This window comes from Heloderma suspectum, chromosome 3 (genome assembly GCF_057233095.1).
Source record: "Heloderma suspectum isolate Gila_16-S chromosome 3, 16-S_ref, whole genome shotgun sequence".
Taxonomy (NCBI): Eukaryota; Metazoa; Chordata; class Lepidosauria; order Squamata; family Helodermatidae; genus Heloderma; species Heloderma suspectum.
The window spans coordinates 58,168,330-58,194,189 of NC_139460.1; the positions used below are offsets into that span (position 1 = coordinate 58,168,330).

At 43.2% G+C, this 25,860-nt stretch overlaps 1 protein-coding gene across 6 annotated transcripts in view; it reads left to right on the forward strand.

Moving 5' to 3' along the window:
• Positions 1-24,029, forward strand: part of C3H3orf52 (chromosome 3 C3orf52 homolog) — a 28,578-nt gene extending 4,549 nt beyond the window's left edge. For 3 of the 6 annotated variants that reach the window (XM_084843374.1, XM_084843375.1, XM_084843376.1), the window contains 6 exons: positions 4,164-4,468; positions 6,960-7,080; positions 10,717-10,877; positions 17,602-17,669; positions 20,267-20,466; positions 21,050-24,029. In XM_084843374.1, coding sequence (XP_084699500.1) covers positions 4,337-4,468; positions 6,960-7,080; positions 10,717-10,877; positions 17,602-17,669; positions 20,267-20,466; positions 21,050-21,078 — 711 coding nt within the window. In that variant the 5' untranslated portion in view covers positions 4,164-4,336 and the 3' untranslated portion in view covers positions 21,079-24,029. Of the gene's footprint in view, positions 1-69; positions 124-4,056; positions 4,469-5,281; positions 5,509-6,959; positions 7,081-10,716; positions 10,878-17,601; positions 17,670-20,266; positions 20,467-21,049 lie in introns of those variants that run through there. The other 3 variants (XM_084843377.1, XM_084843373.1, XM_084843378.1) reach the window with 3 other exon arrangements.
• Positions 24,030-25,860: the final 1,831 nt, after the last annotated feature.

A 25,860-nucleotide genomic window follows, 5' to 3' on the forward strand; every position in this document is an offset into this window, starting at 1 on the left:
CAGCTGCTATTTGCCTCCCTGCTTTAGCCGTGATAGGTTACGTAAATATATACGTAGCCTATCACAGCTAATGCAGGGATGCAAATGGCAGCCAGCCCCACTGGACAGCCCCACCTGAACAGGGTGAGTAATCCGTACATCCCTAGCTTGAGTGTAGGGATGGGTGGAATGCTTACCTCTGGGTCCGGGGGGTGTCCGCAGGGGGGCGGGAGGCGATCCGTCCCTCCCCCCCGGAATCCTAGCCAGCCGGCTGCACTCTGCGGTGATTCTGCAGAGTCGCCAGCTGGCTCCAGAGTGCCAGCAATATGGCTGCCATTGATTGCCGTATCGCTGGCTGGGCAGATTGACTGCGGACGCAAATGGCATTCACTACGCCATTTGCAGCCGTAAAGGTCTTAGTTTAAGCTAAATGCAGCCATTTACAGCTGAATTTAGCTTAAACTAAGAACTTCACAGCCACAAATGGCGTAGTGGACGCCATTTGCGTCTGCAGTCAATCCGCCCAGCCAGCGATACGGCAATGGCAGCCGTATTGCTGGCACTCTGGAGCTGGCCAGCGGGGAGGATCCAGCCGGCAAGGATTCCTCCAGGAGGCGGAGGTAAGTCTTCCGATCCTCCACGGACTCCAGGGGGCTGGATTCTTTTGAATCCAGCCTCACTGGGGTCCATGGAGGATTTCTCCTCCATCCCTACTTGAGTGGGAGTACAACTCCAGGTACTCTCAAATGAAACTGATCATCTAGATCCATTTCAATTGGGCTTCAGACCTAGTTTTGGAACAGCAACTGCCTTGGTTGCCCTGTGAGACGACCTTTGCTGGGAGAGAAACAGTGGACATGTGACCCTGTTGATTCTCTGGGAACTCTCAGCGGCTTTTGATATCATCAACCATGGTATTCTTCTGGATAGGTTGTCTAGGCTGGGAATTGGAGGCACTGCACTACAGTGATTTTGATCCTATCTGGATGGTGAAGGTGCTGACGGAGGTTTACTGCTGTGTGCCTTGGCAGCTATGCTACGGGGTTCCATAGGGCTCTATTCTATCCCTCGTGCTGTTCAACATCTACATGAAACCACTAGGGGAGGTTATCTGGAGGTGTGGGCTGAGGTGTCATCAATACACGGATGACACCCAGCTCTATCTCTCCTTTTCATCACATCCAGGAGAGGCAGTGGCTGTTCTGAATCAGTGCCTGGGCATAGTAATGAACTGGGTAAGGGCCAATAAACTGAGACTCAATCCAAACAAGATGGAGGGTGGTTTGTCTGCCTGGCTAAGTGATGTTCAACCTGTTCGGGTGTGTGTGTGTTGCACTACCCCTAAAGGATCAGGTTTGTAGTTCAGGGGTGCTCTTAGATCCAGAACTGTCACTTGAGGCACAGGTGGACACAGGTGGACTTGGTGGCACGAAGCATCTTTTATCATCTTAGGCTGACATATCAACTACATCTTTATCTGGAGAGAGGTAGCCTAGCTACAGTTATCCACGCTCTGATAACCTCTTGTCTGGATTACTGCAATGCATTATACTTGGGGCTGCCTTTGAAAATAGTCTGCAGACTTCTGCTGGTCCAAAATAGGGCAGCAAGATTGTTAATGGGGATTGGGTAATTTGTGATCCTGATAGGCTGGTGGAGCACTGGACTGAAAACAACAGAATGAAATTTAATAGGGATGAATGCCAATTTCTGCACCTAGGAAAAAGAAACCAAATGCACAATTCTCTAGGGAGGTGGTGGGCTCTCCCACACTGGAGGCATTCAAGATGAAGCTGGACAGCCACTTGTCAGGGATGCTTTGACTTGGATTCCTGCATTGAGCAGGGGGTTGGACTCGATGGTCTTGCAGGCCCCTTCCAACCCTACTATTCTATGATCAAATTATGCCAGTACTTTTCCGTCTGCACTGGCTTGATTCATGTCTGGGCTTGATTCAAAGTGCTGGTATTAACATTCAAAGCCCTAAATGGCTTGGGGCCAGGTTACCTGAAGGATCATCTCCTCCCATATGCACCTGCCCAGACCCTAAGATTACCTTCAGCGGTCCTTCTCCGGGAGCTCCTACCAAAGGAAGTGAGGCAGGTTGCTACCAGGAAGAGGGCCTTGTCTGCTATGGCATCCCAGTTGTGGAATGAGCTTCCCAGAGAGGCTCGCCCAGCGCCTACATTGTGCTATTTCCAGCACCAGGTGAAGACCTTTTATTTTCCCAGGCGTTTTAGTCTTTTAGTTCTGTTGTGTAAAATTTGTTATTGTATTTTAAAGCTCTGCATTGCTGCTAGGTTTTATTCTGGTTTTTACTTTTATTTTATACTTTAGTTTTAAACTTTTAAATTTTTTATAATGTATTTTGTCCTGTATTTTGTGGACAATTGTTGTGAATCGCTCAGAAAGCGTCAACTATTGTGCGGTATAGAAATGTAATAAATAAATAAATAGGCTTTATTAACAAAGTGAGTATATACAGGGTTTTGGCGGCAGGTGGTGGTGGTGGTTAATGGATTTCCTTCCTATTGCGACGTGGCTGGTAAAGCCTGAGAATTTTCTGGGAAGAACTGCAAGACTTTTGTATTGGAGGCAAATGGTATTTGTTTAAAGAAACCTTCCCCAACCTGGTGCCCTCAAGCTGTGTTGGACTACAACCCCCATAATTCCAAGAGAGTATGGCCATTGGCCATGCCTGCTGGGGAAGATGGGAGTTGTAGTCCAGCACAGATGGAGGGTGCCAGGTTGGGGAAGGCTGGGGTTAACTATAAATGGTATCCCAGATCACAGCACCTCTGTCATTGGTCTTCATTTTCTATATAGCCCATGTTTTAGTCTCTCTTTTTAAAATTTTTCTAGCCACCCCAAGCCTCAGAGAATAGTGCAGATTAGAAAACGAGACAAATAAGCAAATAAGAAAAAAAAAAGTTCTACAGCTCCCAGCATTTGGGAGTTATAAGACTTGTTTCTGTCTGAACATTTTCCCCAGTATATATTGCAAATATGTATAATGCATACAAATTGATAATACAATATGACCAAGACAGTGCATACCAAGTCTTGCAAAAATACAAGGTCCAAAAAGTGCAATTCTTGGCCGGCCTGATTTCCTCGTTCAGTGAACCACCTGGGCACCTGTGCATGGCCAATTGTGCTAATCAGCTGTTTCAAACAACTGCAGTCATGCTGATCAACTGTTTGGCAGGAAAAAGGAGGGGGAAGGCAAAATCTAAGCCTGCATGCCCAGTCCTGAACAGATGATTGGTCTAAGCACTTATTGGTAATGTCTCATAGATGACATATTCAAAGCATATGAATATGCTTTGCAGACATGAATATAATCCTGCCCCCTATTTTTTCCAAAGCATGACAACCAAGTCTGTAAAGTTGCAATCCCATACACACTTACCTGGTAGTAAGTCTTCTTACACACAATGGAATTTACTTCTTAGGAGATATGCATAGGATTACATTGCGAACTTCCACAACAGGAACCTAATAGTGCAATCCTGGCTGTGCTTCTTTACTCAGAAATAAGCCCCAATAAATATAGTGGGGCTTACTCCCAGCTCAGTGTGCATTGGCACGTATGTATTTAGGACTGTAGCAGAAATCCTACTATTTACTAATTAAATGCTTCATAAAATACATTTCTGTAGGCGTTTTACAAAAACATAGTAATATATTATCTTATATTGGTGTTCCAAATCTGTACTTCAAAAACTTTAGTGAAGTTAATGACCACAATTTCCTTTGAGATTTTCAAGAGACTCTACTCTGAAGTAATTGATGTAGCTATTAATTCATCAGCCACTATCAAACAAGAGAGATGCTTTGTACCTTATCTGAATTTGTCCACCTTTACCCTGCAATCACTGCTTCTGATGTGATACCTTGTTGCTAGAGATCATTGATATGTAATAAGGCTACCCCTGTTAGAGGCATTTTATTTCAGTCTAACAAAGGAATGAGCTTTTATTACTCTACTGAGGGCTGGGTTGCCTCAGGTTAAGTTACCTGCAGATGTCTATAGAGGGAGCTTAGTCAAGTAAGCAAACTGGAAAATCAAGACTTGCACAACTTTTGACTTTGCGTTTCCCGATTCAATTGAAACTGCAGCTTCCTGACTTGTGGTACTGATTTTCCAAGAGCACCTTTGAAGATTATATCTTGTTTTATAGAATTCCACTTTATCGTCCCAATTTTCATGGAAACAGCAGTAGCCTGAATAGAAGCTCTCTGGCTTTTGCGTATTATCGTCAGAAACAGAGCCAGGGCTGAAAATGCAAAGGAAGTGGGTTTTTCCTGTTGACTTATCCAGTGCTGAAAAGTCCTTCACGGAGAACTGAAAGCAATGAATGGCCACGTTCCTGAACGAGATCAACAGAACATTGAGTGCAACATATTAGTAGGGGAAGAAAGAGAGGAAGAAAGTGAGCCTAATTTAAATGAGCCCCTTCATCCAGAGGCCCCCAGACCTAATCAGGTAGGCCACTGAATTATTCATGTTATGTTTTGTTAAGGTGTGCTACTACAATGGCACCACATCATAATTAATGGATTGGCGTCCTTTTAACAAAATAAAGGATTCTCTTTTGAGTTGTTTGGACTTCAATGCTCTTTTGGGAGTAGGGAGTCCTGTGTAAAAGGACCTCTGCACTACCCTCCAACTATACGCCTGTTTAATAGATACAATACTTATGTTAGCTATACCAGTTTCAGATGTACCTAATTTGTCCATGATACCGGAGAAAATGTATTTACTTGGCTTGCAGAATACCAGCTGTCTTGATTTGTTAAAAAGAACAAATATCCTGAGCTCTGGAGTTAAAGTAAAAATTATACAGCATGATACAGTCAAAGTGAGTTTCGCCTCTGATCTCACTAGGTAGCCCTAGGCAAGCCACTCTTTCTCAGACTTACTCCTCATCTGCAATACGGGTAATAATACCAATTTACCTTACCAGGTTGTAAGGGTTACAGTTAGTGCTATACACATGTTTAAGTGTTATTATTCTTAAATCCCATGGATCCCATGTATTTAAATCTTTCCTGCTGGCTGGATCATGCCCACTGTAATTGGAAGATAGATTTGTATGCCAATGGGGAAACAAATACAGAGCTGGTGTAGCATTATGGCTAAGACACTGAGCTGTGAACCAGGAAATCCCTGCTTTACATCATGCCTCTGCTATGCACATGCTACATGGCCAATGGCAGGTGTTGGCATCTTTGGGCACCTGCTGAGGCCCACATCTCAGCAGGGGGCCCTGCACCTCTTCCGTCTTCTTGTTGCTGCCTGTTTACCTTCCCTTTCCAAGCATGCAAGAAGTGGCAAGAGCGGCAGCCTCCATTTGGCTTATCCTCTCCTTCTCTGCCTCCTCCTCCTTCTCAGTGATCGAGTTCAGAAGGAGAGGACAATCACTTGAGCAGTGGTGACAGTGGCAAGGAGGTGGAGGTGGACTTGGGCTTCTTCAGGGTCTCTTGCCCAAAGCCCCTCCAAAATCTGAAGCTGACACAGACTTGGTAGGTGGCTAGGTAAACTGCTCTGCCTCACCTGCAATATCTTCCCTTCCCTTACAAGATATGGCTGTTGTAAGGATTTCAGAACAATTCGTAGAAAGTGCTTTTGTATACTTGCAAGTGTGATGGAGATGCTAAATATTATTAGATTAGTGCAGGGGTGGCCCTCCAGATATTTTTGGCCTACAACTACCATCATCCCTCACCAGGCCAGTAGTCAGCCTAAAATTTGTGTGTGTGTGTGTGTGTGTGTGTGTGGGGAAGTAGGGGGCAGTTCATCTGGCTTGCAGGCCTTTTAAAGACAAACATGTAAACTGTTTTTTAATTATTTGTTTGTAAAAATATTTCAGGTGGGCAGAGAAAATTAAGGGAGGCAGGCTCCCCCAGCCCAGCCCTGTCCTTTGTTGTTGGTTATGCTGGCTATGGCTGATGACAGTTGTAGGCCAAAACAGCTGGCATAGATTAGTGGTATCTACCAGACCACCATGAAATTGATCTGTTTTTCACAGCTTGCATTCTGGGTTTAGTTTAGCAAGGATGTTCTCTTTTACAAAAGGAAATTTACAAAACCATTGGATCAATTCATGATCCAAACCCTGATACTGTGTTTTGATGTAAAATGTAGGCAACGTGTTCTGCCAGTGAAGTTAAAGTAAGTATTATCTCTTTGCCGCACAATCCTATGCATATCTATTCAGAAGAAAGATCCATTGAGTTCAATGGGCTTTACTCCTGGGTACGTCTGTAGAGGACTGAACCCTTGGGAGTGTTACAGCTATTCTCTTCAGTCGTTACTGATTTCATAGGAAAAAAATCTGCACATATAAATAAAATCTCTCATTTTTAAAGATCAGCTATCAACATTGAATGTTTAATGTTGCATGCTGATTATTCCCAGGTTACAATGCATATGTTTGAAACCCTAACCTCATTTTTCTATGTGTTTTTCATATGCTCACTTCATGTTCATATTAAAACAATCTGGATTTCAAAGGTTACAGCTATTCTTACCTGAAACTACTGTGATCTATTGAGCTTTATCTTCAAGGAAAGAGGGCATGGGTTTAGGCAACAATGTACTGTATGCCAGTACAGACTCTTTCTGATAAAGCAGAGCAAACACAGGTGTTTACCAAAGGCGTAAGAGTTAGCTCATGTTGTTAGGAGCCTAGCACAATTGCTGCTGCAAAACTCCAAGCTTTAACATCTCTTTTTGAGTTACTGTCATTGGGACTGATCCGCTTTGTTCTCCTCCTGTTCTATCTGTAGGTTTTCCATACAGTTCTCTGTATGAAAAGTGAAACAGAGTCTTTAAATTCCCCATTGCTAATTGTTTCTCATGGCATACAGTGTCAGTTCTAGGATATGTTTGAATAATTCAAATAAAGATATTCCTCACACGTTTACATCACTTATTAACAGATTTTCCCTTTTATTCTTTGTATGACTGGAAGACAACCAACTTGAACTCATGTTCTCAGATTGTTTTTTGGAAATGCAAACTATGGATGGTTGTAACTTCTGTGTTCGTGGTGTTGATCCTTGTGACTATACTAAGTTTATTTTTGTACTCAGGTATGTAGTCTTCGTCTGATGTGAATTTTTCAGATGTGAAATTATATCAGAAAGTTCGGGGGGAGGCTGTCCCCCACTGTAGTCCTAACTCTTGATCTGGCTCAAGTTAATTGTGACTAAATCCCATTGCTTTTCATGTGACTTAATTTAGTCATGACTAACTTTAGCTAGACTGATGCCTCTGTGCTTGTAGACACAGAACAGACTTCTGGGAGCACTCCTATGCGGCTTAGGAGTGTAATGGGAGATAGGAAATTAGACATGGATCTTGAAGATCTGGGATTAAGTTCCACCTCTGCCATGTACTCATTATGTGGCCTTGGGCAAACCACTGTCTTTCAGCTGCAGGTCTTCACCTGCAAAATGGAGATGGCCTTCACAACTGAAAGTAGCATAGAAAGGTTAAAAGTGGCTCTCAGAGTTTTTTTTAGCACACAACATTCACAGTTGTTTACAGGTTCTTTAGACGAAGTCGTGACCCTCTAGTTTCACTTCTGTTTTTAAACAGTACTTTCGGTGAGTTTTTTTAGAGCAGAGAAAATGCAGTATTATTTGTGAACATGAAACAAAATGCTCAGATCTCAGTCTTCTAAAGGCTGTTAATCCACTGTATCTACTTTCAGTTTTATTGAAGAATTGAGAATTCATTACATGAAGAGTATTTCCTTTTCTGCTTTTCCACTACATAACCCCTGCATGGCACAGTGGCATAGTGAAATAGCGCTATTTTTCCACAAGTGGAAAAAGTGTTTTCTTTGGCTTAATAAATTTTTCCTGCTCTAAAAACCCCCACTGAAAGTGTTGTTTAATTGCAGAAGCAAAAATGGAGTGTCATGATGTTATCTAAAGAACCTGTGAACAACCATGAATAGGAAATGATGAGTGCACAATAAATGCCTAGTGTAGAAAAGCTCAAGTTGTCACACACACAGTGGTGTTTGTTTTCTTTCTTTTTTTAGTACATTGGTTTCCTAGTTAGTGTTTTTACTCCTATTAGGTTATAGGTTAATGGTGGGAGAACATCCTTGGAAATATGGAAAGAATGTCTCTCTCTGCTCTTAGATCTGGGGGAGAGACCTGTCCCATTGTCCCACCATTTGATGAAGTACATTGGGTGGTGACATGAAATATGGGCTTTCTCCATGGTGGCATCCCAAATTTGAAGTGCTCTCCTCAACTTTATTGCCAAGTTTATTGACATTATAACACAAGGCTGTTACCTGGGCATTTCTGGGTGTCTAGTTGTCGCTGCAATCTACCTTGCTGCTGATTGCTTTATTACATGTTTGTTTGTATTTACTGCTGTTTTGCTGTTGTTCTTTTAACAGTGTTGTTACCACCCTGAGACTTTAATGAAGGATGGGATATAAATACAGTGGAATAAATAAATAACCCCAAATGTGCATCTGCTGTAAAATGGGTTTGACTCTGTCCCTAAGCATTATGATCCCAATCTGAATTTCCCCTACAGCTGCTTTAATTTATAAACAAATCATGTGACTCTCTTCACTGATCTGCTGTATTACATCTAGTTTGGTCCCTGTCTGTGTACTATGGAAGAGAAGCAGCCCCTATCTGGGTAAATTAGCATGGCTTGAAGGCATTCTGTAGATCAGGGGCAGGCAGAAGATACATCTCCAGATGTTTTGGACTTTAACTCTCAGAGGCCTCTTCCAGCATGGCCAATGGTCAGGAATGCTGGGAATTGAAGGCCAAAACATCTGGAGATCTACTTTCTGCCCAGCCCTGCTGTAGATTTACATCTGTTTGGGATTTGACCCTGGGAGAAACTGTATCCACATAAGCAGGAACCTGAGACCCTTTTTTACAGGTTGCATTGAATGTGCACGCAGGAGAAAGCCGGACTGTGCCCACCCTTGGCTAGTGGTTATGTCCCTGCACCATACTCACATTCAGTTAAAAGAAAAAAGAGCCTACATTTGTACGAACTGTGTGTGCAATTTGGAACCTTTGCTTAGACATTCATCATGTGGATGGAGCCTACCCATGTACAATTTGTACTCACGTAGGCTCTTTCACACCTATTTTTGAAACTGGGTGGCCTAGTGTCCTACTTTACAGAGAACAGCTCTACCTTAGAGAGCTGGCAGAGGACAGTGCTCTATTTGAAGGTGTCCTCTGATGGGCTGTCCAGTCTAAGTCAGGTTTAAAGATAAAAGAAACATAAAGAAGGAGAGCAGCAGAGGGGTCTTTAAGTTGCCCATCAGCACTTAGCACCTAGACAGCAGGCAGGCACACCAGTCACCTGGTCAGTTTTCTACACTATGGTGGGATGTGTTCTATTTTTATTCATAGAATAGAATCATAGAATCATAGAATAGTAGGGCTGGAAGGGGCCTACAAGGCCACCGAGTCCAACCCCCTGCTCAATGCAGGAATCCAAGTCAGAGCATCCCTGACAGATGGCTGTCCAGCCTCATCCTGAATGCCTCCAGTGTGGGAGAGCCCACCACCTCCCTAGGTCATTGGTTCCATTGTCATATTGCTCTAACAGTCAGGAAGTTTTTCCTGATGTTCAGCCGGAATCTGGCTTCCTGTAACTTGAGCCCCATTATTCCATGTCCTGCATTCTGAAATTATAGATGTTATTTCTAAATTTTCACCTACACACACATACACACACACACTTCATGCACAAATGTTATGCAAAATTGTTGTCCTCTTTTTTGGTGATGCAGTTCCTCTATTTTGTTTGGCAACATATAAGTGGCTACCCAACTTGAATACATATATGGAGGTGGGCCATGAGGAGAGGCCAGAAGCCACAAGGGGGCACAATTCTTCTCTCTGTATGCTTGTTCACCTAAAAGGTGCTCAGGTCTGCTGTCTTCCAGGAAGGGACATGGTTAGCATATTGATGTAAGCTGATAAAAGGCATTCCTGGCTACAGTAGCTATCTGAGCCTCACAAAGCAAGGCCTGCTCCCAGATGCCAGATCTGTTTTTCTTCCCCAGGGTGAGTATGATACCATCCACGACATTTGGGGCAGGGGGAGAACCAACCAACATCCCTAGGATGCTGCGGTTGCTAACCTTCCTCACTGCCCCCTTAGGAAGCAGCCTCTCTTTGCTAAACCAGTATGTACTCTGCAACAACCTGTAGCCAAAAATGCTGATCCCGGGTCTGATGAAAAGGAAAATAGACTTGGGATTCATTTTACCATGCTAAAACGGTGATGTGATTCAGCCGCTCAGTGACATGAATGTGCTTTAATGATTGTATTTAGAATCACCTGGTGTCGAAAAATACACTAAACATAGGGTAGAGCTGGAGGGGGCTTTGAAGGCCATCTGGTTCAGCCTGGATGCAGGACATCCAGAGCTTGAGCATCTCCACCAGATGGCTGTCCAGCAAGCCCTGCCCCACAGCAATTGGCTCCACTGTCTGTCTGCTCTTACCACTGAGACATTTCCCCTAACCATCAGCTGAAAACCATCCTGCTATAACTTAAGCTCCTTAGATGTAAACTTGCCCTCCGGGGCAGCAGGTAACCAGTCTTTTCCCCCTTCTATGTGACAGCCCTTCAAGTACTTGAAGAGTGCTCAGAGTTACAACAAATAATAACTTTATTTATGTATTTTTTACTTTCTTATTTCTACTTTTTTGCTCTTCTAGAGGTTTACATAGATGAAGATGAATATTGGGATGCTGAATCAATCGCAAGTGGCAACCATTACAATTTCTCTGGAATATTAAAAATACATTGTGCTAATAATCCTGACCTGCCGCTTTCAGCATCAGCATATACTTTGCTTTCTGAAAATCTAAGCAAGAGGGTAAGTTTGGCAGCTGCCTACTGAGGCTTGACTACATAAACTACGTATGTTTTCTTCAGTCTTTAGCGAAACTATTCAAGTCATATAAGCATTTACACAATATCCTAGTTTTGCAATGGAGCACAAGGGTGGCCATAGCTGCATTTACTATGTTTGACCCAACCATCCCAATGCTGCAATACGTTGCCTCTTTTGCAACTGCTAATTCCCCAGAATAAAGCAAGAAATGAAAAGACTGAGAAATAGTTTACACTGGAAGTGGGGAACCTGTGGCCCTCCAGATCTGTCCAGCCGGCATGTGGAGTGATCAGAGACAATGGCAGTTATAGTCCAACAATGTATGGATGGCCATCTCCCTGATTAAGAGAACAATCCTATGGCCCCTGGTCAGGAATCCATGCTCCCCATTCCCTCCCCCTCCCCCTCGCAGCTGGCACAGAGAGAACCATGCCAGTTGCCACTCCGAGGTCGCAAAGGCAACCTCGGAGAGGAGGGAAAGAGGGCATGCTGGTGGGTGGAGAGGGGAGGGGCCTGGGGAGGCCGGCTTCTGCTATATCCCCAAGCCTCCCCAGCCTCTTTCCTCTTGCTCTGCAGAGCCCCAGCTAGGCAGACAAAAAACCCTGTCTAGCCAAAATGCAGAGCGGGAGGAGCATGGAGGTGAAGATTGCCTCCACCGCTCCTCCTGCTCTGCATTGGATGGGTTCAGAGGCATACGGCCATCCCGAGAGGATTGGGCCCTAGAGCATTCTGCTACCCCATCTCACCCCCCGCCCCCAACACATACAACTTGATGCTATCATGACTGGAAAAAGGAGCTTGCCGAGAGAAACAGGAGGGTTCAAAAAAGCACAGAAGCAGGAGGGTTCAAAAAAGTTCCTAATGTCATAGGAACACAGGAAGCTGCCTTATGCTGAGTCAGGTCATTGGTCCATCTAGCCCAGTACTGTCACTGGCTGGCAGCAGCTCTTTGGGGTATCGGGCAGGAGTTTTTCCAGCTCTACTTGGACATGCTGGGGATTGAAGCTGGGACCTTCTGCGTGCAAAGCATGTGCTCCACCACTGAACTACAGTTCCACCCTTCTTAGCTTGCCAACTACTATCATCACTGTTTACATTGTCATCCTACCCTTCCTCCAAAGGGCTCAGGACAGCATACATGGTTCCTCCCTTTATCCTCACAATAACCCTGTGAGGTAGGTTAGGCTGAGATATAGTGGCTTTGTGACTGAGGTGGGATTTGAATCTGGATCTCCCCACTCCAAGCCCAACTTTCTAACCACTACACACACAGGCACTGTGCCTGGGGATAGAGCCTGCCCTGCTTAGAGAGCAATCCCCTAAAAAAATACTTTGTATATCTAAGGTATATAGCTGTTGCACTTACTTGCAAGTCCTTCCCAACAGACAATGCTATCCATATACATTATGCTGTCAAGGCATCTAGAAAACACTGAAGCTAAGGGCCAAATTACATTCGCTAAATGTGTCTTCACACTTGAATGTTTGGTTTAGAAAAAAAAGTTGCAGCCACCCCCCACCCCACCCCAAACCAGGATTAAGACCATGGCATGTGTCAAAGGGTTAACCTTCCTCCCCCAGGCCACAGTTCCAATGAAAATTGCTCCCCCCACCCCAAGGAGGGAAGCTGGTAATTATACTAACTGGGGTACCAAGTTTCCATTTGGCCACTTTTATATCTCTGCTTCCCCAAATCCCCTAGAGGGGTCCTGATCGTCTAGAGACTTCTATTCACATTCAAGTGAAGCAAGTCAGAACCCCCTTCAGACTTTCCTGTTCAAAAACTGAGGGGAGGGGGTTGTAGGGGTGGGCACCCATTTCCCCTCTGCGCTTTTAGCTCTAATGCAAGCAGGCTGACTGCCTGCAGAGGGCTACTGTCTCAATAACTTGGCTAGGGGGTCCAAGATATTAATTGTTGTTGTTGTTGTTCAGTCGTTCAGTCGTGTCCGACTCTTCGTGACCCCATGGACCATAGCACGCCAGGCCTTCCTGTCCTGCGCTCTCTCCCGGAGCGTGCTCAAGTTCATATTCATTGCATTGGTGATGCTATCTAGCCATCTCATCCTCTGCCGTCCCCTTCTCCTTTTGCCTTCAGTCTTTCCCAGCATCAGGGTCTTTTCCAGGGAGTTTTCTCTTCGCATTAGGTGGCCAAAATATTGGAGCTTCAGCTTCATTATCTGTCCTTCCAATGAGCACTCAGGGTTGATTTCCTTTAGGATGGACTGATTTGACCTCCTTGCAGTCCAGGGGACTCGTAAGAGTCTTCTCCAGCACCACAGTTTGAAAGCATCAATTCTTCGGCGCTCAGCCTTCCTTATAGTCCAGCTCTCACAGCCATACATTACTACTGGGAAAACCATAGCTTTGATTAGACGGACCTTTGTCAGCAAGGTGATGTCTCTGCTTCTTACTATGCTGTCTAGGTTGGCCATAGCTTTCCTCCCAAGGAGCAAGCGTCTTTTAATTTCATGGCTACAGTCACCGTCTGCGGTGATCTTGGAGCCCAAGAAAGTAAAATCTGTCACTGCTTCCATTTCTTCCCCTTCTATATGCCAGGAAGTGATGGGGCCAGATGCCATGATCTTCGTTTTTTTAATGTTGAGTTTCAAACCAGCTTTTGCACTCTCCTCTTTCACCCTCAACAAGAGGCTCTTGAGATCCTCTTCGCTTTCTGCCATTAGGGTGGTATCGTCTGCATATCTGAGGTTGTTGATAATTCTCCCAGCAATCTTAATTCCGACCTCTGATTCATCCAACCCGGCATTTCTCATGATGTACTCTGCATATAAATTAAACAAGCAGGGCGACAATATGCAGCCTTGTCATACTCCTTTCCCAATTTTGAACCACTTGGTTGTTCCATGTCTGGTTCTTACTGTTGCTTCTTGACCCTCGTACAGGTTTCTCAGGAGACAGGTAAGGTGGTCTGGTACTCCCATCACTTTAAGAATTTGCCACAGTTTGTTGTGATCCACACAATCAAAGGCTTTAGCGTAGTCAATGAAGCAGAAATAGACGTTTTTCTGGAATTCTCTTGCTTTCTCCATGATGCAGCGAATGTTGGCAATTTGATCTCTAGTTCCTCTGCCTCTTCGAAACCCAGCTTGTATTTCCGGTAGTTCTTGGTTCGCATACTGCTGAAGCCTAGCTTGTAGGATTTTGAGCATCACCTTGCTGGCATGTGAAATGAGCGCAATTGTGCGGTAGTTTGAACACTCTTTGGCATTGCCCTTCTTTGGAATTGGAATGTAAACTGACCTTTTCCAGTCTTGTGGCCACTGTTGAGTGTTCCAGATTTGTTGGCATATTGAATGCAGCACTTTAACAGCATCATCTTTTAGGATTTTAAATAGCTCGGCTGGAATACTGTCATCTCCGCTAGCTTTGTTGTTACTAATGCTTCCTAAGGCCCACTTGACTTCACTCTCTAGGATATCCGGCTCAAGTTCAGTGACCGCACTATCATGGCTATCAGGGACATTCAGATCTTTCCTGTATAGTTCTTCTGTGTATTCTTGCCACCTCTTCTTAATCTCATCTGCTTCTGTTAGGTCCCTGCCTTCTTTGTCCTTTATCATGCCCGTCTTTGCACAAAACGTTCCCTTGAGATCTTCAATTTTCTTGAAGAGATCTCTAGTCTTTCCCATTCTGTTGTTTTCCTCGATTTCTTTGCATTGTTCATTTAAGAAGGCCTTCTTGTCTCTCCTTGCTATTCTCTGGAACTCTGCATTCAGTTGGGTATATCTTCCCCTTTCTCCCTTGCTTTTCGCTTCCCTTCTTTCGTGAGCTACTTGTAAAGCCTCATCAGACAGCCACTTGGTTTTCTTGCATTTCTTTTTCTTTGGGATGGATTTCGTTGCTGCCTCCTGAACAATGTTACGGACCTCCGTCCATAGTTCCTCAGGCACTCTGTCTATCAGGTCTAATCCCTGAAATCTATTCCTCACCTCCACTGTATATTCATCAGGGATATGATTTAGGTCATACCTGAACGGTTTAGTGGTTTTCCCGACGTTCTTCAATTTAAGCCGAAATTTTTCAAGAAGCAGCTCATGATCTGAGCCACAGTCAGCTCCAGGTCTTGTTTTTACTGACTGTATGGAGCTTCTCCATCTTTGGCTGCAAAGGACATAATCAATCTGATTTCGATATTGACCATCTGGTGACGTCCATGTGTAGAGTCGCCTCTTGTGCTGTTGGAAAAGAGTGTTTGCTATGATCAGCATGTTCTCTTGGCAAAACTCTATTAGCTTTTGTCCTGCTTCATTTTGTACACCAAGGCCATGCCTGCCTGTTATCCCGGTGATTTCTTGACTTCCTACTTTAGCATTCCAATCCCCTATGATGAAGAGAACATCTTTTTTTGGTGTTAGTTCTAGAAGGTGTTGTAGGTCTTCATAGAACCGATCAACCTCAGCTTCTTCGGCCTCAGTGGTTGGGGCATAGACTTGAATTACTGTGATGTTGAATGGTTTGCCTTGGATTCGTACTGAGATCATTCTATCATTTTTAAGATTGTACTCCAGTACTGCTTTTCCCACCCTTTTGTTGACTATGAGTGCTACTCCATTTCTTCTAAGGGATTCTTGCCCACAATAGTAGATATGATGGTCACCTGAATTAAATTCGCCCATGCCTGTCCATTGTAGTTCGCTGATTCCCAAGATGTCGATGTTCAATCTTGCCATCTCATGTTTGACCACCTCCAGCTTACCTTGATTCATTGATCTGACATTCCAGGTTCCTAAACAATATTGTTCTTTACAGCATCGGATTTTCTTTTCACCACCAGACACATCCACAGCTGAGTGTCCTTTCGGGTTTGGCCCAGCCGCTTCACTCTTTCTGGTGCTACTTGGAAATACCCTCTGCTCTTCCCCAGTAGCGTATTGGACACCTTCCGACCTGAGGGGCTCATCTTCCGGCGTCATATCTTTTAGCCTTGTGATACGTTGCATGGGGTTTTCTTGGCAAGAATACTGGAGTGGGTTGCCATTTCCTTCTCCAGTGAACCACATTTTGTCAGAACTCTCTGCCATGACCTGTCCGTCTTGGGTGGCCCTGCATGGCATAGCTTATGGCTTCACTGAGTTACGCAAGCCCCTTCGCCACAACAAGGCAGTGATCCATGAAGGGGCAAGATATTAATAGGGGGTGAGAAATCAGGTTCTTTAAAATCTCTCAAGATGAAAACACACTTCAATGAAAACATGATGTTTATTCACAGAACAAACACAGAGCTGTAGACAAGGAAATAAACAGAAAAATAGTTCTTTCTACCTTCTAATACTTGCCCTTGCTGTTAAAATAGTCAGGCAGGTCATAGCTCACATGGCTCCAGGAAATCCATAGTGCCAGGCAGTAGGTTTGGATTAGAAATTTCAAGTTCTTCTCTCTGCCATTCTGGCAGAAGATAGTGTGGAATTCAATGAAGAATAACTTTCCAGTAGCACCACCTGAACATCCTTATTGTAAAACTTGGCATTTATATGGCCCTGTCTGCAAAATGGATGCAATGGCATGACGTGCTTTTTAGGATGAAACACAGGGGTGAAACAAATGGTTTTAATCGTCAATCGTTTCAAAGGGTGCCTTTGCCTCTTAGGAAGGCAGGTGGCTTGAGATGTAGGTGAAACAAAAGTTAACCAATGATAGCCAGATGCACTGTTGCCTCCAAGAAAGGAAGGCAGGTTGTGGTCTTGGTGAAACAAAGGTGGGATATGATGGAATTTTTAGTAATGATGCCTCCTGTTAGAAAGGCAACTAGCAGAGAAAAAACAAAAGGCAAAACAGAATGAACGTTCATGAGTCCCACATGCACACAGGCTACCTTAGGACGATAGAAAAGATCACACCCTTCTTCAGTGAAGGAAAGAAAACACTTTACTCACAAATATTCTTGCATATACAATGCAGGTACAGCGCAGAGTTTTCAAGAGAAGTTTTTTCAGTCCGTTTTGTGATCCATTACATAGGCAGGAGTGAGAGCAAACACATGTGCTCCCAGCAGTGGTGGAAGTCAGAGAGAGAGAGAGGAAAGAAAGTGGCAGGGGGGAGCAAAAGGAAGAAATTACAGGAAACCCCACTGTAGGGTATAGAGCTCCTAAGGCTAGCTGTGGTCAGAATTCTCATGAACTAATTAACTGCAACACTGCCCCCATCCAGTAACTTGCAGACAAGGTTGTAATATTCCCAAGAAGATACAGGCTTATGAATGATCTAAAACAGGGACGGCCCTACCATTAGGGAGAGTGAGGTGGCCACCTCAGCCAGCAGATGCTGCGTGGTGTGGAGGGGGCAGCACCCCCTGGCTGTTCCTCTCTATTGGAGGTCAGAGCTGTGTGTTCCAGGCAGCCTCTTCTGTACTCCCTAAGCTAACCTGCTCCTCTTAGGTATGGTGGAGGATGTGGTCCCATCAACAGTGTTGAAATAAGATTCAACTGCCAGTCTGGTTGGCTTCTGTAGGTGGAGTGAGTGTGTGTGAGTGTGTGTGTGTGTGTGTGTGACGGGGTGGGTAGGTGGGTGATGCCACCTTCTCCTTCACCTTAGGCAGCAAAATGCCTTAGGCTGGCCCTGATCTAAAAGAACTACAATTTAAATGCTTGCATTCATAACTCTCCCTGATACTACGCAATAATAGCAATTACAAAGTGCACTGGATGTCTCTTTTCGTACTGTGTCAATAATTAATATTTTCTCCTTCAAGCTTACAGATGTATACAGTGATTCCCCAGCTCTTGGACGATATTTTATCTCTGCTGAAGTTTTCTTCAGGTAGGAAAGTAGAATAATCTCCAAAGCTTTAGGGTGCAATCCTAAGCCTGTTTTGACAGAAAAAAGTCCTAAAACTCCCAGCATTCCTCAGCCAGCCATGCTGGCTGTGAAATGCTGGGAATCACAGGACGTCTTTCTGTCTAAAGAGGCTTAGGATTGCTCCCTTAATTATGTAATTTAGTACATCTAAATCGCATAAAATATTTTTTTAAAGAGGGAATTCATTTTGCATGTGGGGCAGGGGGGAAGCTATAAGACTTGATTGGAAAAACACGGAGAAAGGGGGATATATATATACATATACGTATACATATACAAATGCCTATGGGCTTTTCCCTGTTACCAGTTTATTGTGCATTGGTGTGCATTTATTGCACATGGTTCTTAGCCATTTTTGTTGTGGGCATATGACAGTTCCAGAGTACTCAGTATACTCAAAATGTTTCAACATATCCTTATATCCTAGCAGGAAAGGTACTGTTTGAAGTTCCAACCAGCCAGCTATGCTATCCTCCAAGATATTATGAGTTTTAAGGAGCTCAATAGTGCATTCCACACATGCCCTGCTCCTGCTTTCCATTTTTCTTTTCAAACTGAGACTCAACATTCAGTGGTTACTGAGCATGTTCAGTCCTCATTGGGCTGTTGTTTTTTAAGTTGTATTACCCCCTTAAGCATGCCCCCTTGTTTCTTAATGGCCCCATTTTGGTTCTATTTCTGTCAGCAGTCACCATCTGGGTTTGCTAGTAGAAGGAGCCATTTTGTAACTGGAAAAATGGAATACTTTCTCCAGAAAATACATGCATGGCTAGTTTATTTATTTCGTGGGAAGTAGTTGTCATAGGTATCTATTAGCTATAGCTTGTGACATATTTAGCAATGTGCAATACAATGCATTTCCCCTGCTCAATCACATTTAATTAGTTTGTTCAGAGATGCCCCTGATGTTTTGTTGAACCTTCTTCAAGCACTGATTTAGAACTTTGGAAGTTGTTTGTGTACGAGATCCCAGTGATTTATTTATTTTCTAAGTTGCTTCAACATGCTACCACCAGTGTACATTGCCTTGATGCACAGCTCTGGTTGGGGAGAGCACTCCAGTGTTTTTTTAATGTCGTGAACAGCAGCAAGGCCACTTTTGCATGTAGCTGAAATACCATTCTTTGTTGATGAAACATACTTGTTAACTAGTTGTTGTTGTTGTTCAGTCGTTCAGTCGTTAAGTCGTGTCCGACTCTTCGTGACCCCATGGACCATAGCATGCCAGGCCTTCTTGTCTTCCGCTCTCTCCTGGAGTGTGCCCAAGTTCATATTCATTGCATCAGTGATGCTATCTAGCCATCTCATCCTCTGCCATCCCCTTCTCCTTTTGCCTTCAATTTTTCCCAGCATCAGGGTCTTTTCCAGTGAGTTTTCTCTTCGCATTAGGTGGCCAAAATATTTGAGCTTCAGCTTCAGTATCTGTTCTTCCAATGAGCACTCAGGGTTGATTTCCTTTAGGACTGACTGATTTGACCTCCTTGCAGTCCAGGGGACTCATAAGAGTCTTCTCCAGCACCACAGTTCGAAAGCATCAATTCTTTGGCGCTCAGCCTTCTGTTAATTAGAGTATCACACAATAACTTAAATACGATTGGTGTATGAATTGAGTGATTTCTTTTAAAATAGCTCTAAGACAACATCTAGGATCCAAACTTGGGCACTGGAGAAAGATAGTGGAAGTTCAGGTATCAGAGCATGTAACAAATCTTCTCTCCTTGTTAAAAAGAAGAGAAGGCCCTGTGCACGTAGACTTGTCACTTTTCTTTTCCAGAGAACTGTGAGAGAAGCAGAAGTCTGTCCACATGCTGCTGAATTGTGTACAAACAGTGCCTTGTGAAACAACTTGGCTATAGTCAACCTCCTAGAGGTTTATATAGGGTAGGGAAGGGCGAGAATTTTATTTCAGTTAGATTTTATGAGAATTTACCAAAATTTGCAATGTTCTCCATGTTCAGGACAAAAAGGAACGGAGTTAAAAAAAAAAAAATCGAACGTGGGAGAAACTGAAACTGATGGATTCATCCATCCAGGCCCAGGGCATCGAGTGCATTGCTCTAAAACGTCTGGATGTGAATTCCTGTCTATTCAACTATGTTAGTGCTGAATTAGGATTGCCACCTCTTTGTTCTGATAAGCTCTTCACCTTTAACAGCTATATGGCAGGCAGGTACATCACGGTCCTCTCCATGCTGGGAATAGCTGCACCTGTTGAATTTGGCTGGTGGAGATGGCTGAGGATTTCATTTCAGTTCATTTTTGATTAAAATTTACTAAAATTTGCAAAGTTCTTCATATTCAGGAAAGGAAGAACTTAGCAAAACTGACAAATTCACCCATCCCTAATTTAGGTAGTCAATAGATTCTCATTTGCACATCTTATATAACAGATCTCCATCCATTTACCATATTCACAATTACATTTTTAGGTGTACATTGACAAATCTTAGTTATACCTAAAAATGTAATATGTGAAGAGCTCCTTAGTAGCAGAAAACCAGAATCACTGTATAATCCTTTGGCTTTTTCTCCCCACTATGCCTCATTCCTTCTTTCAGTGATGAAAACAATATGGCATCCTACCACTTATGCTTCTCAGTGCCGCCCGAAACTGAAGAGTTCATGAAGTACAGAATGAGTAAAGAGTTTTTGATGAATATTTTAAGGCAAAATATTTATGATCAGGAAGAAATGGATGGACTGGTCATACCTGGGTGTAGAAATATGACACTTGATCCAACTTCACTTTCTCTAACATGTAAGTGCCTTATGCAGTGAAGAACTGCACTCTTACAAAAAGAAAAAAAAGTTCAAGTACATTTTTCCAGAAAGCTAAAAGGACCTTTAGGGTGCAATCGTATGCATGTTTAGACAGAAAAAAGTTTTACAGTTCCCAGCATACTGCAGCTAGCCATGCTGGCTGGGATATGCTGGGAAACGTAGGATTTTTTTCTATCTAAACATGCATAGGATTGCACCCTTAATGAAGCAGAGTGAGCTTATCTGTTTTTAAAAAAACCCTTCATCCCTATATGCACAGTCTGGGAATATTCTGATTTACTACTATTTTATGATCTCCAGTATAGAAAACAATATTCTTGTTAGGTCTATAATCACTCAACTTGCTCAAATATTGGAAGCTATAAAGAGAAGAAACCTTATGCCTAAGCTAGACATGGGCAATATGTGTGTGGGTGGGTTGGTGTGTGTATCATGCATAACATAACGATTGGTTGCTTAGGGGTAGATATAACTTCTTAAAAATAAATTAGGAATAATGTGTCAATAATTAGTTTCAGACTTTTTTCTCATTTTCTTTTTTTAAAAACATGTTTTTAAAGTAATACAGGCTATCAATACAGAAGGCTGAATTATAAACTGGATCTCCAGATTGACCTAGGCAGAATTTTCACATATGGAGCCTATATTTATTTTGTTCAAAGAACACAGCTCTGGAGACAATTTCCAATATGATATCAGTCCTCTTGCTCCAATCAACAACTGCTTGAAAATACAGCTGTATCAACCAACTGGAGAAGATGGCGTCTACATGTGAGGGAACCCAATCTGGCAATCTTACATTACAGGTTTAGAATCATATTGAGACCCATCGGATAGGTATCAGACCGCAACCTATGATGATTATCTGCAACTTTGGGGGAGAAGTTAAAAGGACAACTTCATAAGAGAAGGAGCATTCCAAAAAATAAACACATAAAGCACCACTCAGTCTACAGCTGCTTCTTAATACCATGAAGCTGTGGAGACAATTCTGAAAGCTATTCTATATAACTGTTGGTTCCTCAGTTAGTTTCTTGCCATGCCACTAAGCTGTGTGTAGTAGAAAATAAAAGAAAGTGTAACTGTTACATAGTAAAGTGATCATGCAGAGAAGCACTTGAACGTCAGGTGTCAACTTCCTTTTTATGCCTATTGCTTCACCTTCCTTTTATGGTGGTAGTTTATATTTGTTTCAAAATTTTGGAGTGTTATTTCACTCTCCTCCCTTGCCATATCTATTGGTTGGAACACACTATGAGAATCTTTGTGTTCAGTGAATGCACGAGTCATCCGGTATTGGTCTTATGATACCCTGATTTGTATGTTAAATTTGCATCTCACCTTTCCACTGAATGGTTCTCAAGGAGGCTAGCAGAAATAAACCCCAGTAAAATACAAAATAACAACCAAACACACACACCAGGTAAAACACATCAATAAAGCTATCAAAAACAATAATCAGTTAAAACAATTTCTGCAAACTTATCATGACCATAACCAATCAGCTTATGAGGTCAAAGGCCTTTATATAAATGTCTTTGTCTGCAGGTGAAAGGAAAGCAGAGATGGGGCTAGATGGACCTCCCTTGGCAAGGAGTTCCAGAACCTGGGAGCAGCCTCCAAGAAGCCTTCTTTGAATTCACACAAAATATGCTGCAGCTGTGGTGGGACAGAATGAAGAGCCTCTGCTGATGATCTTAAAATCCTAGCAGGCTTGTATAGGAGAATATGGTATTTCAGATGACCTGATCCTGAGTCATGTAGGACTTTGTAGGTCATATCTAGTACTCTTAACTGTGTCCATAAGTGGACTGGTAGCCATGGGTGTCACATTCTCTCTATAACCGGCCCCTGTCAATCATCAGGCTGCAGCATTCTAACCCAGCTGAAATTTAAGATCTGTCGAGAGCATTACAGTAGTCCAAACCTGATATAACTAAGGCTTGTATCATTGTGGACAGTCCCAACATTTCCAGCAAGAAGTGTGGTTGATGGGCATCCAGCTTCAGAGCTGACCCCAGGAGCACACCGACACTGCAAGCCTGAGTCTTCAAGGGGCGTTGAACCAGGTTGAACCCCGAATGCCTTGATCTGTCTTTTGACTGACCATGAGCACATCTGTCTCGTCAGGATTTAGCCTCTATTTGTTTATCCTCATCCAGTCCATCACTGATGTCAGACACTGACGACCAAACTACACATAACATTAAATGCTTCTTTGCATCCAACATGCAGGTTTTTGAAAAATACAAAGTGCAACAGCTAGGGTGGGGGTGATAATTAATGGGATAAGAGCAGCCATGGAGGAGGACTTTAAACCTTTCCTCCCTTGCTGCAGTGCTGAGGAAAATCCCTCTTCTGAAGCTAGTATTTGCTTTGACAGGATTCCCAGTGGGGGATTTCCTCCCAACACAAACACCAGCTTCAGCGAAGGGGTTTTCCACAGGACTGCAGCAGAGGTGAATGGGGTTAAATTCCACCTTTCCCACCTACTGCAGTCCTCATAATTATGGGCTCTGCTCCCTGCTGGTATAATTTGCATTTTCTAAAAGCTGCATGTTCAAATGCAAATATGCATGTAATATCCTGTGTAGTTTGGCCCTGAGCCAGAACTTGAACAGCTTCCTTCCTGGGATTTAGAAGGAAAGGAGAAAGAGATTTGGGTGTCATTAGCATATTGGTGACATGAACCCCCCCCCCAACCCCAGACAACTTCAAACTTCAACCAGAGCTTTCAAGAAGGTGTCAAATATCACCGGGGTCCTTGAGGAACACCATAGCATAGGCCTTCATCCAAGGGATCGAACAGCTCAACAGCACCACCTTCTGGAATGGCCTGCCCAAGAAAGCCTGGAACCACCTTAAAATGAAGACCTTTATAATTATTAATCCAAAATATTAAAGAAAACCAACAAGGAAATGTTATGAAAGAATCTCAGGAGCCAGGATAATAGGCAGGCATATTAATGTTTGTTTGTTCAATAGATCTGTCTTCCATTCTTTAATATTCTTTAATATAAATTATTCTAGGATGACTTACAGAATTAGATGGCAGTCCATAACTATCAGCTGTTAATTCCTACATCTACATCCCTAGACCTGACATTTAAAAGGAGAAAATACAATGTTTACTTTCTTCAAAGTTTGTTTCATGTGCAATGGGTCTCCTAGAAAGGTTCCCTGGATAGTGTGGGTGGATGCTATTTTTCATGATGCTACTTCCTCAGAGAAAGCCAGGACAGATGCCCTTTATAAATGGGGCAAAATAACATCATCAAATTGTGATGGTGGGGTTGAAAAACAAACTATCCAACATATAATGACAGAGTGTCAAAACCGAGCCTACAATGGAAACTTTGCTGACTTCCTGGCTGTGACAGCTGAAGCAAAATCTGTAACCTAGACATAGGTTTGTGATCTTCCTGTCTATATTTTATATTTCATATTTATTATGCTGTATGTTTTTATTGTAATGCAATGTGAATGTGCCATACAAATAAATAAATAAATAAATGGGTAGATCAAAACATGCTCACCATATATTCCATGCAACTAGTCCAATTAATGAGGTTTGCTATTGATTTCAATGGAATGTAGATTACATTAATCATTAACAGTGCAAACCTGTGCATTTCCACACAGAAGTCCCACTGAGTTCAATAGGACTTGCTTCCAGGTATGTGTGTATAGGATTGCAGCCTGAATCAAACAGCCAAAGAGGGTTTTTTTAAAGTTTTGTTTGGACTCATAAATAGGCTGACCATATTTCCTTGAGAGAAAAATGGGATATTGGGATGACAAAAATGGGATGGGGTTTTTATTACAGCGGAGAGTTCCGCTGTAATAAAAAAACAGCTAACAGCCTGTTGAACTGAAATATGAGTCTGAAAAGTCCGAATCAAACTGAATGTAGGGCAGAAAGAATCTCTGTGGGCGAAATGATGGTAGAAATAACAGTAAGACTCACCCTCCTGGCTCCCACACGCTGAATGGGGCTTAGCGACCATTCACTAAGAGGGGCCTCTTGAATTCCCTGCCACTGCAGACAAGCAAGGGGGCAGCGTCTGATTGTCGCTAGCTCAAGAAGCCTGGCCCTGACTGGATAAAGTAAATGGAACTTCCTCTTTCGTCACACTAGTAGTTTTACTGCATGCATTGATTAGCACAGAGCCTTATGATAAACGCGTTCAGTTTTTTACAAAAAATTAAAAACGGGACAAAATTGGTATCTATATTAAAATGACAGGATGGTCGGGAAATATGAAAAAAACGGTACTGTCCCGTTTAAAACGGTACGTATGGTCAGCCTACTCATACAGCCTATTCACTCACGGCCCCTCATGCATTCCCCATCATGTGAGGGCAGAAAGGAGGGATACACTTGTTGGCCCCACCCCCTTCACTGCGTTTCCAACAGCCCACTCCTGCAGCCCTCCACATCTTGAACCTCTGCAAGGTTGTTTTACTTGTGTAAGTTCTCCATGCAGTTTAGAACTCTGTACCATCAGGGTCCTAAATTGCACAGGGGGCCCACACAAGTAGCAGCCTCCCTGCTAGGAATGGACAGATCTGACAGTTTTGCATTTCTCCCATATTTTCATGGTTTTAAATCTTATATTCTTTCCATCCTGTTTATTAGCATCTATACACCAGCCTAAAATCCCACATTTAAATGGGGCTTTCTGCTTCCATTTTAAATGCAGGATCACAACGGACTCCCTTTACCTGCGCTTCCCCCCCTCCCCCCTTATCTGAGTCTTCCATATGTTTCATTATACAGCCGCTAGATGGCGCTGTGGTCTAGCTCCTATTACTGGAGGTTTTCCCTTTATAGGAGGGAACTCAAGCAGAACCCAGGCGCTGTAATTTGATAGCCCATTATCTCTGATCTTTAAAAAAATGGAATAAAGGTCATTTGGTGCGAGAGATGCCCTGGAGGTTGATGACATCATCTAAAGGACCTGCAAACTTCTGTGAGTAACCAATCCCAATAGCAGGATAAAAGCTCTGTGTGAAGAAGCCCTATGAAGACATCTGTGAATTTTGATAAGTTCATTACAAACAAACAAACCCTAAACTGTACAAACCATCTGCACCAGCCAAATTCAATTGGTACAACTATTCCCAGCATGGAGAGGGCCATGCTTGTCTGCCTGCCTAGTAGCTGCTAAAATGAGGAGCCTGTAAGAAAAAAAAAAGGGAGGTGGCAACGTCATTCAGCATCACAAACATGGCTGAATGCACAGGGATTCAAACCCAGCCCTTGAAATCTAAGTATTCAAAGCCTTAGGAATGGGATACCCATTCCTGTTCCCTCCGAGTGGCTTGTTTCTCTTCTTTGGGTGTCTGTGATTCACTCAACTAAGAGAGT